Source organism: Balaenoptera musculus, chromosome 20 (assembly GCF_009873245.2).
Source record: "Balaenoptera musculus isolate JJ_BM4_2016_0621 chromosome 20, mBalMus1.pri.v3, whole genome shotgun sequence".
NCBI lineage: Eukaryota > Metazoa > Chordata > Mammalia > Artiodactyla > Balaenopteridae > Balaenoptera > Balaenoptera musculus.
Genome location: NC_045804.1, coordinates 37,786,014 through 37,801,252, shown reverse-complemented (window position 1 = coordinate 37,801,252; position 15,239 = coordinate 37,786,014). Strand labels below are relative to the sequence as shown.

At 40.9% G+C, this 15,239-nt stretch overlaps 1 protein-coding gene across 2 annotated transcripts in view; it reads right to left on the bottom strand.

Moving 5' to 3' along the window:
• Positions 1-15,239, bottom strand: part of AATF (apoptosis antagonizing transcription factor) — a 102,954-nt gene that overhangs the window by 46,473 nt on the left and 41,242 nt on the right. For both annotated transcript variants that reach the window (XM_036837939.1, XM_036837940.1), the window contains exon 8: positions 15,110-15,193. In XM_036837939.1, coding sequence (XP_036693834.1) covers positions 15,110-15,193 — 84 coding nt within the window. The remainder of the gene's footprint in view (positions 1-15,109; positions 15,194-15,239) is intronic.

Genomic DNA, 15,239 nt, shown 5'->3' with positions numbered 1-15,239 from the left:
GCTAACTGCCTCACTGCCCTTGGTCTCTAAGGATTGATTAGTTTTTCTACTTTCTGATTCAGTGTTGCCTCGTGCCTCCACTCCAGAGCTGGAGCTAAAGGCCTGTGATTTGGAAGGGATGATAAATCCATTCACTGAATAAAGTCACACTGTTTTCTCAGCACAAGTTCTAAAATATTTCAAAGGCCATGATATTTCACTTGGCTTGGCCATTTGGGTTAAAATTTATTAGTCAAAACAGAAAACTTTCTCATCATACCCCATATGTTCCATTAGGTGTGATATATAGTGTCTCCCAATGTCTACTTATTAACTAGAAGTGTAAGTAAATCACTATCAGTATTAGGTTCTGATGTGTGAAGACAGAGTGAGAATTAGGCAATTCGACTGCTAAAGAACTTCTTTTTGCCAATTTGCTTTTCCTTTCTTTTTCCTACACATAAAAAGAATTGTACAAGGACTAAGTGACTGCATTAACCCACTCTTCCTAATCTATACCAAAAGTTACAACGTGCCAGGAGTGCTATTGTTTAGAACTTCCAACAGCCCCCATTTCCAGTATTCTGTCCCTTGGTCACCAGGCAGATGTCCTGGTGTGTGTGTATATGTATATTTATTCTATCTATAAAAAAGGTGAGGGGCTTCCCTGGTGGCGCAGTGGTTGAGAATCTGCCTGCCAGTGCAGGGGACATGGGTTCGAGCCCTGGTCTGGGAAGATCCCACATGCCACGGAGCAACTAGGCCCGTGAGCCACAGCTACTTGAGCCTGCGCGTCTGGAGCCTGTGCTCCGCAACAAGAGAGGCTGCGATAGTGAGAGGCCCGCGCACCGCGATGAAGACTGGCCCCCGCTCGCTGCAACTAGAGAAAGCCCTCGCACAGAAACGAAGACCCAACACAGCCAAAAATAAATAAATAAATAAATAAAAATTAAAAAAAAAAAAAAAAAGGTGAGGAGAGGGCTTATATATCCTTTGGGACACCAGCTCAATCACTGACTATTTCTGGGCATTCTTTGGCAATGATTCTTTTAATGACACCATACAATATATCGTTTGTACCGAAAGAATAAAGAGGGAGTCATTCAGAACTAGAGAAGATCTTACTAAAAAGGATTCACAAGTAAGAAACCAAAAGGGCAGTACCAACTTGTATTCTGTAATTATGTCCTTTAAGGATTAAAAGCCCAGCTGAAACAAACCTCAACCTCTCTTTCCAGGATTCAGACTCCAATAATTCTTCAGCCCCACCAGGATCGATAACCCATTGATCCTGCCACCTTTTCAGCATGCCTCCTCCTCTCCTCACATGCTCCCTTCTCTCCTTACTCAGGTGCATGTAATTCCACAGTCCATCAGGATAGTCACTCCTGGTAAACATCCTCGACTCCCCTGCACGCTGTCCCTTTGTCATACAGATTCACAATCCCTTCAGGATTGATGTGTCTTGGAATCCAGAACTTTCTCGATTTGGGGGAAGGTGATACAGTGTATATACCATAAATGTCCCAGTAAAGCCTGGGGCAGCAACCCGAAGTCAAACACATTAATATATTTCTGCAGCAAAATACATGAACATTTCCACTAAGTGGAACAAATAAAAGCCTTATAGGTTTATATAGCTTCAGAACCATTCAGATCAGATGTTGCCACCACAATGTTCTACCAAACTTACCAAAACAAACAAAACAAAATACTATGAGTTTTCAGAACTCTTTGAATTTTGAGAATTGCAGATAAGGGATCATGTACCTGTACTTCCTTGGCAAAACCCCAAACCATGTTAAATCTCAGTACCTGCATCCATGTGGCTGAGCTGACTGGAGAAAAAGACAAGAAGGAGTGAACTGGTCTCACTCACTTTAAAATCATTTCCACCAGCCTTATGTGGGTCTTCAGTGCTACCGGATAACTCCACTCGTTTCCCCATCTACTCACTCTCCCGCTCGCTTAGGTGACTCTGCCACACCTCCTCCTTTCTCAACCTCCAGCCCCTGCACTCCGATAAGAACCTCCACATGCTCCCACCCCACAGCTACTTGCAAGGGCAGCTACACACCTGCCTTCCCTCCAATACCTACGGACGAACTGTCCATCAGACCATCCCCTCTCTACTGTGTACTCACCAGCAATTCTGACCTCATTCCTGAAACATGCATGCTGTCCTCTACTGGATCATTTCCATCAGGAAACAAACAGCATACAAAGGACGTCTACCTTAAAACCAAACAAAAAACTCGCTCCTGACCCTCTGCTACCCCATTTGTTCCCTTTAGCACAAGCCGCCTCGAGACTGTCTACACTCACTGTCTCCAACTTTTCTCCCTCCGTTCTCTCTTGAACCCGCTTCATCACTCTACCAAAACAGTTTTTGTGAAGGTCACCAATAGCTTCCACGGTGCTAAAACGAATGGTCAGGACTTCCCTGACAGTCCAGTGGTTAAGACTTTGCCTTCCAATGCAGGGGGTGTGGGTTCGATCCCTGGTCAGGGAGCTAAGATTCCACATGTCCCTCAGCCAAAAAACCAAAAACATAAAACAGAAGCAATATTGTAACAAATTCAATAAAGACTTTAAAAATGGTCCACATCAAAAACAAAAAAAAAATCTTAAAAAATAAATAAATAAAACGAATGGTCAATTCTCACTCCTTATCTTACTTGATCTATCTGCAACATTTAACATAGTATGTCACTCTCTTCTTTAAAAAAAAAACAAAACTTTATTCAGATACCATTCACGTACCATACAATTCACCAAATTAAATTGTACGATTCAATGGTTTTGTATATTCACAGAGTTGTGCAACCATCGCCACAATCAATTTTAGAATATTTTTATCACTCGCAAAAGAAACCCATTACTCATTAGCTGTTACTCCCCATTTCACCCCAACACCCCCAGCCCTAAACAACCATTAATCCACTTTGTTTCTATAAATGTGCCTATTCAGAGCATTTCATAAATCATATAATATATGGTGGTCTTTTGTGAATCCCTTGCTTCACTTAAATTATCACAATGCTTTCAAGGTTTATCCATGTTGTAGCAAGGATCAGTGCTTTATCCTATTTATGGCCAAATAATATTCTATTATATGGATATACCACATTTTGTTTATCCATTTATCAGTTGACAGCCATTTGGGTTGTTTCCTTTGTGGCTATTATGAATAATGCTGCAAATATTCAGGTACAAGTTCTGTGTGGACATATAATTTTATTTCTTTTGGGTATATACCTAAGAGTAGAATTGCTAGGTCATATGGTAACTCTACATTTAATGATTTGAGCAACTACCAAACTATATTCCATAGAGGCTGTACCAATTTATATTCCCCCCAGCAATGTATGAGGGTTCCAAATTCTCCATACCCTCCCAAAGCTTATCATCTGTCTTTTTTTCTGTTTTGGTGTTTTTTTGTTGTTGTTGTTTTCTTTCTGGCTGCACTGTGTGGCACTCGGGATCTTAGTTCCCAGACCAGGGATTGAACCCATGCCCCCTGCAGTGGAAGCATGGAGCCCTAACCGCTGGACCATCACGGAATTCCCTCATCTGTCTTTTTTGATTATAGCTATCCTAGTAGCGAAAAGTAGTATTCACTGTTGTTCTGGTTTGCATTTCCCTAAAGACTAACGACGGTGAGCATCTCTTCCTTACTGGTCACTTAAATACCTTCTTTGGAGAAATATTTATTCAGATAATTTGCCATTTTTCAGTAGGTTATTTGCTTTTATTATTGAGTGTAAGAGTTCTTTATATATTCTAGATACCAGTCCTTTATCAAATATATGATTTGCAAATATTTTCTCCCATTCTGTGGGTCTTTTCACACTCCTGATGGTAACTTTTACAGCTCAAAAGTTTTCAATTTCAATGAAGTCCAATGTATCTGTTTTTCATTTTGTCACTTGTGCTTTTGTTGTCATATTTAAGAAACTATTTCCTAACCAAAGGTCATGAAGATTTATTCCTGTGTTTTCTTCTAAAAGTTTTATAGTTTTAGCTCTTGTATTTATGTATATGATCTACTTCAAGTTAATCTTTGTGTAGGTATGAGGGAGGGCTCTAGCTTCATTCTTTTGCACGTGGATATCCAGTTGTCCTAGCATTGTTTATTCAAAAGACTTCTCTCCCCATCGAATTGTCTTGGCACCCCTGTCAAAAATCAGTTGATCATAAACGTAAAGATTTATTTCTGGATTCTCAATTGTATTCTATTGATCTATATGCCTAACCTTATACCAGTACCACAACATCTTTATTACTGTAGCTTTGCAGTAAGTTTTGAAATTAATGAGTCCTCCAACTTTGATATTTTTCAAGATTGTTTTGGCTATTCTGGGTCCCTTGCATTTCCATATGAATTTTAGGATCAGCTCACCATTTCTGCAGAAAGGCAGCTGGGATTCTGATAGAGATTATGTTGAATCTGTAGATCAATTAGGGGAGTACTGTCATCTTAACAACATGAAGTCTTCTAATCCATGAACATGGGATGGCTTTCCATTTATTTAGGTCTTTTAAAATTTCCTTCAGCAATGTTTATAGCTTTCCGCATACAAGTCTTTTACCTTCTTGGTTAAATTTATTCTCAAGTATTTTACGCTTTTGGATGCTATCGTAAATGGAATAGCTTTCTTAGTTTCCTTTTCAGATTGCTTACTGCTGGTGTATAGAAACACAACTGATTTTTGTGTGTTCATCTTGTATCCTGCAACTCTGCTAGATTTGTTTATTAGAGCTAGCAGCTTTCTGGTGGCTTCTTTGGGATTCTATATATATAGGATCATGCCATCTGCAAATAAGAGATAGTTTTACTTCTTTTCCAATTTGGATGCCTTTTATTTCTTTATCTTGTCTAACTGCCCTGGCTAGAATCTCCACTACAATGTTGAATATTAGCGGCAAGAGTGGACATCCTTGCCATATTCCTAATCTTAGGGGAAAGCTTTCTGTCTTACCACTGAATAGGATGTTAGCTATGGGTTTTCACAGATGTTCTTTACTAGGTAAGGAAGTTCTCTTCTATCCCTAGTTTGTTGAGTGTCTTTTTTTTTAATCATGAAAGGATGTCAAATATTTTTCTGCATCTATTGAGATGATCATGTGGTTTTGGTCCTTATCTATCAATACGGTATATTACATTAATTGATTTTTTAATATCTTTATTGGAGTATAATTGCTTTACAATGTTGTTAGTTTCTGCTGCACAACAAAGTGAATCACCTATATGTATACATACATAAACTGATTTTTTAAATTAATTAATTTATTTATTTATTTTTGGCTGCATTGGGTCTTCGTTGCTGCACACAGGCTTTCTCTAGTTGCAGCGAGCAGGGGCTACTCTTCCTTGTGGTACACGGGCTTCTCATTGCCGTGGCTTCTCTTGTTGCGGAGCACGGGCTCTAGGCGCGGGGGCTTTAGTAGTTGTGGCTCGCGGGCTCTAGAGCGCAGGCTCAGTAGTTGTGGTGCATGGGCTTAGTTGCTCCGCGGCATGTGGGATCTTCCCGGGCCCGGGCTCGAACCCGTGTCCCCTGCGCTGGCAGGCAGATTCTTAACCGCTGCGCCACCAGGGAAGTCCCACATTGATTTTTTTTTTTTTTTTTTTTTAATTTTTATTATTTATTTATTTATTTATTTATTTATTTATGGCTGTGTTGGGTCCTCGTTTCTGTGCGAGGGCCCTCCCTAGCTGCGGCAAGCGGGGGCCACTCCTCATCGCAGTGCGCGGGCCTCTCACCGTCACGGCCTCTCTGTTGCGGAGCACAGGCTCCAGACGCGCAGGCTCAGCAATTGTGGCTCACGGGCCCAGCTGCTCCGCGGCATATGGGATCCTCCCGGACCAGGGCCCGAACCCGTGTCCCCTGCATTGGCAGGCAGACTCTCAACCACTGCGCCACCAGGGAAGCCCCCACATTGATTTTTGATGCTAAAACAATCTTGCGTTCCTGGGCTAAATCCCACTTAGTCATGGTATATAATCTTCTTTATGTGTTGCTGGACTGAGTTTGCTAGTAGATTGTTGACTTTTACATCTATATTCATTAGAGATATTGGTCTGCAATCTTCTTTCTTTGTGATGTTTTTGCCTGGTTTTGGTATCAGGATGATACTGGATTCCCTCCTTCTTGAAACACTTTGATATGGAACCTGGGAAATCACTCTTCCTTTATTCTCTCTCACCTTCTCAAACACCTTTGCTGGGTCCTCTCTCTCCCCAGCCTCTAAATTTTGGAATGCCCCAGGATTCAGGCTTTGAATCTCTTCCCTTTTTCTCTCTACCTTCAATCCCTAGGTGATCTTATCCAGTCTCACGGTATTAAATACAATCTGATGGCTCTAAGACTCACACCTTCTGTTCAGACCTCTCCATGAACTCCAAAATTATATACATAACTACCTCTTCAACAACTCCCTATGAATGCTTCAGAGGTATCTTAAACTTAATGTAACTGATTTAGAATCAAAATAATTAAAGCCAACACAGGTCCATGGGGGGAAAAAAACCTAGTATAACCAAAGCTGAGTTCCAGACTTCTCCTCCAAACTAGCTTCTCTCACTGTTTTTCCCCATCTCAGTAAACAGAAACTTCATCCATCCAGTTGCTCAGACCAAAAACCTTGAAGTCCTGGACACCTCTTTTCCACGCTCCACACACAACCTATCAACCAATACTGTCAGTTCAACTTTCAGCATAAATTCAGAGTCCAACCACTTCTCAGCTGTCCCTCCAAAGCATCCTAGTTCCAGCTACCACCATCCCTTGCCCAGACTATCATGAGAGTCTCCTATTCCCTGTTTGCCACCCTGCCTCCTTAGAGTTTATTCTCAACACAGTCATCAGAGCGATTCTTTAAAAATATCAGTCCAATCTTGTCACTCCTCTGTTCAGAACCCTCTAGTGGCTTCCCATCTCAGTCACAGTGAAAGCCAAAGCCTTACAGTGGCCTACAAGGTCCTTCAGGACCTGGCCCCCCATTACCTCTCTGACTTCCTCTCCTATCCCACTCTTTCTTACCTACTCACCCCAGTGGCACTGGCCTCCCCGACTTTCCTGGAACATGCTAGCCTCTGCAATGTCTCAGAGACTTGGCACTTGCCATTCCCTTTGTCCCCAACGCTCTTCCCCCAATACCTACGTGGTTCTGTTGCTCTCTGCCCTCCCTGCTCTGCTCAAATACCACCTTATCCCTGGACCATCCCATCCCTACCCTAGACCCCCTTCTTTAATGGTTTTCCACTGCAGGCTCACACTATCATCCTGTCTCTAAGCTAGAATGAATGCTCATGAGGGCAGGACCTGGCTTTGTTCCAGCCCCTAAAAGAGCTCCGAGAGACCTTTCTGTGATGCTGGGAATGCTCAGTGTTTGCACTGTCCACTACAGTAGCCACTAGCACATGTGGCTGCAGCACTTGAAATGGGGCTAGCATGACTGACAAACTGAATTTTCAACCTTATTTTAATTAACTAACTACAATTTAAATAGCTACACGTGGCTAGCGGCTACTGCATTAGGCAGCACAGCCTAGAACAACAGTTACTCAATAAATATACAGTAGATACTCACTTATTTGCTGAATCAATTAATGGAGGAAAGAAATCTGAAGGCTTTTCTTCTCCTTAACTTTTTATTACAGAAAACTTCAAAAATACACAAAAGTTGGCTACAGCAAAATGAACCCTCAAATACCCATCACCAACCTGAATATGCTCTTTTTTTTTTTTTTTCCTTTTTTTTTTGTGGGGGAGAAGGAAGGATTTATTATTACTTGCAGCAAGTAAGGAGAAGACCAGGGATCTTTCCCAAAGCAGTGTCTCCCTGAATGCTCTTCCTCTTCTTCTTCTTCTTTTTGAATATTTATTTATTTATTTTGGCTGTGCCAGGTCTCAGTTGTGGTGTGCAGACTGCTTAGTTGCGGCCTGTGGACTCTTAGTTGCAGCATGCAGGATCTAGTTCACCGACCAGGGATCGAACCCAGGCCCCCTGCATTGGGAGCACGTAGTCTTACCCACTGGACCACCAGGGGAGTCCCCTGAATGCTCTTCTAATCTGAAATTGGTTTCAGTGGATACCGGCATCTCAATACTGGCTTCTAACAATGACTATATGCCTGGAAAATAGTGAATTTATACTATTATCCAGAGTTTGTATCTAACAGCATCTCTTAAGAGTCTTTTACAGGTTATTGAGACATGACTTTAGGAATTAGATCAGGTGTCTGCTGAGGGAAAAACCTGTGTGCTAACGAATGTCTGAGGCACATTTGTGGTAAGACAACACTAGGCAACTACGTGTACGGTTTTATATCAAGGACCTGATTGCTCTCTTGCACCATTTATTTTCTCCACTTAAATTTTAACAAAGTCATACTTTTCAAGAGGAGCTGTGTGACTATACAAAATTGAGGAGAATCTTGCTCGTTAGATGACACAAATTCCTTGGGCAGGGGTTTTCTCTTATTAGTCTTTGTAAACCTAGCATCTGGTACAGCAGTTGTTAAGTGAATGAAGTTCATAATTGCACAAAAGTGGTAACATGTGAATTGTCAGAATGCAAACAGATACACTGGATCTCTAATTTCCTAAACAGATACAAATCTGAAAAGGAAACGTTCAAGTGGATTTTTAAGTGTGTCAGATCAAAAGGCAGCAGAATATGCTAGAAAGAAAATCAAACTGGGAACAAGAGCACATGGGTTTCAATGTCCTAAATGAGGTGATCCTATCCTAGTCACTTACTTTCTCTAGGCCCTAGTTTGTAAAAAGTCACTTCGGCATTGATGATTTTCAAAGACGCTATCTAGCTTTACAGCAATTAGGTTCTATTCTAGATCTACAATACACATACATATTTTAAGATGCTTATTAACTTCCCCTTTCTATGCTAAGTCATGGTCCCTATAATTTACTTTAAAGGAGCTATACATTGAATATAATTTCACAAGGAGACATCATGCCTACTTTAGTAAACAGGTAGTGTTCTCCATTTCTGAAGTGCTAAATTCTTTACTTGGGTCTACTAAAATACTGTTGGAGTCCTGTGTTTAATTTACACTCAGCCAGCTGACACTGGGCTTATTAGTAGTATAAAAAAGGCAATTTTGGCCACATATTTGCCTAGTAAACTGCCAAGGCACCACTTGTGTTCGAAAAGTTTCTTCGATAGTTCTAAGCCAATTCTTATCTCTTTCCTAGCTGGCTCCATCAAATGTACTATTTTAGGCTTTGTTCTGAGGTTTTTTTTTACCTTTGTCTAAACGAAGCAGTAGTACTGAAGTCAGGCTCCGGTGTTTTTTAAAGCAAGGAAACTGAAAGAAATCAGGGCCAGTCGTGTGTGCCTTCCCCTGACGCTGCCCTGTGATGAAATTTCTCGACCTTGAGTTTAAAATGTGGCTTCTGGGCTCCTGTTCTGTGCAGCCTGCACAACAGTGAGCCCACGCTGGCAATCCAATGCCATCCAGTGCCGATGCTGATACCGTATTGGGTCTAAACACTGACAGATCAACAACAGCAGCACAGGAACTAGAATGCATCTCAAATAAAATTCTCACACATGGTCAAAAAATAATCTTGTAATTATTAAAACTGGGGTTTAATTGGACATTGATATTGGTTTGGAGTTTGTTTAACACCTTTATTATGTCTTAAAGAAATCTAACTGATTAACTCTCTCCTATAACTTTTTTTTTTTTTGGCTGCGTTGGGTCTTCGTTGTTGCACGTGGGCTTTCTCTAGCTGTGGCGAGCGGGGGCTACTCTTTGTTGCGGTGCGCAGGCTTCTCATTGCGGTGGCTTCTTCTGTTGCGGAGCACAGGCTCTAGATGTGTGGGCTTCAGTAGTTGTGGCTCATGGGCTCTAGGCGTGCAGGCTCAGTAGTTGCGGCGCACAGGCTTAGTTGCTCCGCGGCATGTGGGATCTTCCTGGACCAGGGATCAAACCTGTGTCCCCTGCATTGGCAGGAGGATTCTTAACCACTGCGCCACCAGGGAAGTCCCTCTCTCCTATAACTTTAACTGTAATTTCAACCTTCAAATTTGTGTACTTCACATACACGTCCTCTCTAAAGTCACCATAAAGGTCTATACGTAATAAATGTTATCAAAATTTTAAGAAACATCATCCACATCTTAAATAACAGCAACATTTCAAAGTCAACCTAAAAATGAAATACTGCTCTGAACAGAAGGGATCTGTTTTCCACAACAAATTAAAAGGAGGAGGTTCAAATCAAACCTTAAAGCATACTCTTAGCCATCAACTGAACTGCTGGAAAGATACATGCCAGCAAGAACACAGTATTGCCTTAACCGTAGGAATGGCTTCACACATTCCTTATTCACACTACGATCCAAATGCATACAGTTAAAGCCACCACATCAGCCGTCCATATTAATCACTCACCAATTTAATTAAAGTAAACCAGCTTGTCAGAAAGCTTGCCTCTTCTCTATTTCTTAACATTATTGACTTTTAATAGTTCACTGAATTAGTAATTACTTGTTTATGGCATTATCAAATGTCTTGGACACAAAAGTCCAGCGTGTGGCAGGGTCAGTTACAGACATGTCCTGATGGCAAATGAAAGGAGAGATTTAACCCATCAAGGTGGTCATCTAAAGAACAGAACCTATTATGCCTTTCTCCAGACCCTCCTGGTTAAATTCAAAGTGACAGGACAAACCAGATCAAAACTAAACAGAGCTAGAAGCAACATACAAAATCCTAATGAACCCTCAGAAATCCAGGTATCAATCTGTCAATATCTAAGCTCAATTAGTCGTTTCAGAACAAAATACCTCACGAGGTGACAAGAAACTAGTTTGAGGTCTTGGCTATGAAAAGAATAAAACCAGTCACTTTACTACACAGCATATTACTAAGTGCAGTCATATCTCAACATGGAGATCTTGGGAGGATTAAATAAAGACGTGAGTCAAGTACCTGTCTACTCAGTCCAGGAGCTGGCACATAACTAGTGTTCAGTAAACATTAGTCCTTCCTCGATTCTTTAAGAACTCAGGCCTATCAAGTCAAAAATCAATGGATGGTTTAAAAAAAGCAAATCAAAACAAACAAAAACTTTAAATGGAGATACAGACAACACATCTTAAAAGCACTTAATGTTAAAAAAGTAGCAAATGGGATCGTGAAAATGAAAAATAGATACTGAAAACATTTCTGAATGGCTCATCCTTCATGGTCATTTGCAACCTTCATCTTTTGTGAAATCATCTTCAGGGATGAGCTCTGACAAGAGCTAAGCCAGATGCAAACTGATTCCATCAGCGGGTGAGATTCGGCAATGTTTGCAGCCAGTGAACAGTTTCCCTCCTGAAACGGTCACCACTGGGCACACTTTGGGCTTTCAGCAACTCCAGTTTCCAAACAAACCAGTAACACAACTAGAAGGTTAATTTTTTCATTAGAATTGTTAAGGAACCAGGAGTTTAATAAATCATTTGCCTTCAAAGGGAAAAAAATTACTTTCTAACACACATAATATTTCTTCTGGTTCTAAGAAAATGAAGCTTAGTTTTTTACGGACTGAAAACTGTAATACTATAGTGAAGTCTTTTTATGGCTCACGAATGAAATATTTAAGAAATAAAGGTATGTGAAGAACAGGACTTGGCCTAAGCAGTCTTGAGGTCAAGTACTAGTGTTGCCATTTACTATATGACTTGCAGGAAGTTACTTAACGTCTCAGGGACTCCGGTTCTTGTGTGGTTCTTTTCAGCTCAAAAACGGGATGATTACTTACAATATCTGATACTCCTCAGGGTCCCCCCCCCCATGTATATGCTTATACACACATACACATATACATGTACCTTTATTAAATAATGCAGACATATTTTGTAAGTTGTAGTAACTTAAGGCCCATTGTGAAACAAAGAGAGTGTGTATGTGTTGGGTGTTCTGACCCTGAACACCATTCTCAACGGTGAGGGCATTTACAAAGCCTTGTGACACCTGAATTAACCAAGTAAGCCTTTAAACCCTTACAATGAAACATTAAAATTCAATGTGGCTATAATCTCTTCCTTACAAAACATGGACCCAGAGAGTCTGGCTTCAAGTATGGTTTATCTTTTTAAAAAAAGGCAGATGTATTATATTCACCACCCAGCTCTTCCCTATGACCACATAAAAAAACACAAATGAAAACTCACAGGCCCATTGTAATACATTGTACCACTTCTGAATGCAACACTTAGCTCAGGCTTACTACCCTGACAAATAAAGGAAAGCACTTTATGAAGCCAATTTAATTGGGAGGTGACAGAAAACATACAGCCATTTTCTTTAGCCTTATCATTGAACTGGCTTCAGCTCCAATCTCTGGCAAATCCCACTCAACAGAAGAAATTAACCAGGTCAGCAGAACAGGTGCTACGTTGTGTCTGTCAAGGGCCTGGCATCACCACAATTACTTGCACACAATGAAGCAGTAATCTTTACAGATCATCTCTCCCAAGAAGCATATTGGGGAGGGGGAGAAAAACTGAAGGGAGGAAGGCAGGGTGGGGGCAGGGGGGATGGTAGTGGGAAGAAGAGGAACAGGAGGCAAAGAGAAAAGGCAAGAAAAGAAAATGAATGTGCAGCTGCCTTGCGGCTCAGCAGATGTCGGGATGTGATGTACGAGGCTAGGATAAGCTGTTGTAGCCTGCTGCCAAAGAGTGGTAAGTGATTAAAGCCTGCACACTTCTAAGCACCATATTTAGAATCTGCAGGGTTTCGAGACTTGCACCCATTCCTTGCTGTGCTGCCAGATGTTGGCAACTGGTCCAGTTCCTACTGACTGTGCATGGATGGCAGCAGTTGGTACGGCAGCAAAGCAATCTGGAATGCTTCCGGAGATGCTGTACATTAACAAGTGTCACCCATCATTCACCTTTACAGAAGGCTGAAACAACTCCAATTTGCTGCCACTTCCCTCTTGGGAAACAGCCAAGATAAAGTTGCACCTGGCAGCCCCATTTGTTTCACTCAGGTGTTTCAGCTGCCTTGCTGACCTCTATTAGTTTAAGTTTTAATTTAGATTAACCCCAGCACCCCAATTAACCAGCAAGGGGAAAAGCTAAGATGTGACTAGTCATAACTGAAATCAGAATTTATCAAAGTTAAAATTATTAATTGGGATGAAGGGCCAATCAAGTAATGCTATTTCTTTTTCAGCAGACCTCCAGGCCAAAAAAAAACTATATATATATATATATATATATGAATATATATATATATATATGTATATATCTTTCAGACTAAGGATTGCCAGTGGAAGCAACGTCTCCCCCAGTAATTTCAGTTTATTTTATTAAGCCTATTTAATTTATGATGCACTTTCCATTGAACAATGTACACTTCAATTAATGAAGACTGGAATATTTTTGACTGTCTCCCATGATCTCACACAATTATACAGCATTAATATCCCATAGCAGGTACTTCCTTGGACACTCTAGAACAAAACAGAATCCCCTACTCTTCTGATAAATGGATATAATAAGAGAAGAAAAGGAAAAAGGAATCAGGACCTCTGACTAGGAACACCTGGGGCCACATCAATCCTCTTTCCTATACCCTCTCATCATTACTTTTGAGACTTACAGCAATAATTTTATTGAACATGACAGAGTGAACAGCAAGATTAATTAAAAGTCTCTCTTTTTTTTTTTAGGGCAAAATCAGAGGCATCCCCAATATAGAATCACTTGTCCTACTTGCTTCACAGTGTAATTTTCCTAAGTTCCTTCTTTCGTATTCCATATACTACATAGTACTGTCGTCATAGCTAAACCTCCAACAAGCATCTGCAAATTCTTCAGCAAAAGTTAACACTAAAAATTCAGCAGAGGAAAATAAAAATTCATCTTGATAAAATAATGGCTCAATCAAAACTGGTTTATCACTGCTGAACAGCATCCTCAACTCTCCAGAGCTAGAGAGGGTGCATCCTAAAGCACATTTCATTAAGAAGCATGACTTATCAAGATACCCAGGATTACAGGAAATTATTTTAGTTCTTTAGAACAGCCTGGATGTTTAGTCTACCTTGACGGTCCCACCGTCATCAAAAAGAGCGGCACAGGGCTTCCCTGGTGGCGCAGTGGGTGAGAATCCGCCTGCCAATGCAAGGGACACGGGTTCGAGCCCTGGGCCAGGAAGATCCCACATGCCACGGAGCAACTAAGCCCGTGCACCACAACTACTGAGCCTGCGCTCTAGAGCCTACGAGCCACAGCGACTGAGCCCACATGCCACAACTACTGAAGCCCACGTGCCTAGAGCCCGTGCTCCGCAACAAGAGAAGCCACCGCAATGAGAAGCCCGCGCACCGCAACGAAGAGCAGCCCCCTCTCCCCGCAACTAGAGAAAGCCAGCACGCAGCAGCGAAGACTCAACACAGCCAAAAATAAATAAATAAATAAATAAAATTAAAAAAAAAAAAAAAAAAAAAGAGCAGCACAACAGCAGATCACAGCGTCAGGGAAAGAACAGGGGAAATGTTTGTGAAGAGATATTGAGAACGGGACTAGATTTCAACCTCTAGCAATTCCTTCTGTCTTCAAAGCACTACACTTATTATAATCAACAGTAGCAGACAATCTCAATAAATATAAATACTTAACTGATGTGAACATGCACACATACACAAAAGTTTTAAGAGAATAGACTTAGTAGGTTAATAGAACCAGAAGTGTAATTCAAGAATTCTGGGATCCCGGCCCTTCAGCTCCATATCCTTATCTAATAGTAATAGGACAAGAAACCAAACAAAAAAAATCCTCCATTAACATCATCAAAAGCTGCTGAGAGAGAATAAACCACCTGATGCAAAGAAGTTGAAACTGTTTTACAAATAATTCACACTCTGCAACAACTAACAACGTAGCTGTAGCTATTTTCATTACAAAAGGAAAAATATAAAAGTAAAGCAATAAATCCAGAACTACACAGTAAGTCGATTCTGAACACAAGAGTTCTAACTCCCTATCTGACTCTATCCTTCCAAAGTAAGCTACCTTTTAGTCAGAGAATTCTATCAGCTGTTTTAAAATGCTAAAGCCTGATTTATAACAAAAGAAAAGAGTGTAAAAATCATACCTGGTGATAAAAGTCATCATCATCAAAGATTTCTTCATCCAGGTCCTTCAGGTGGGCACTGGCAGGGGCTTGAGGAAGGATCTCCTATATCAATGAGAAGGAAAGAGTGAATCCCAATGAGGTTACCAAA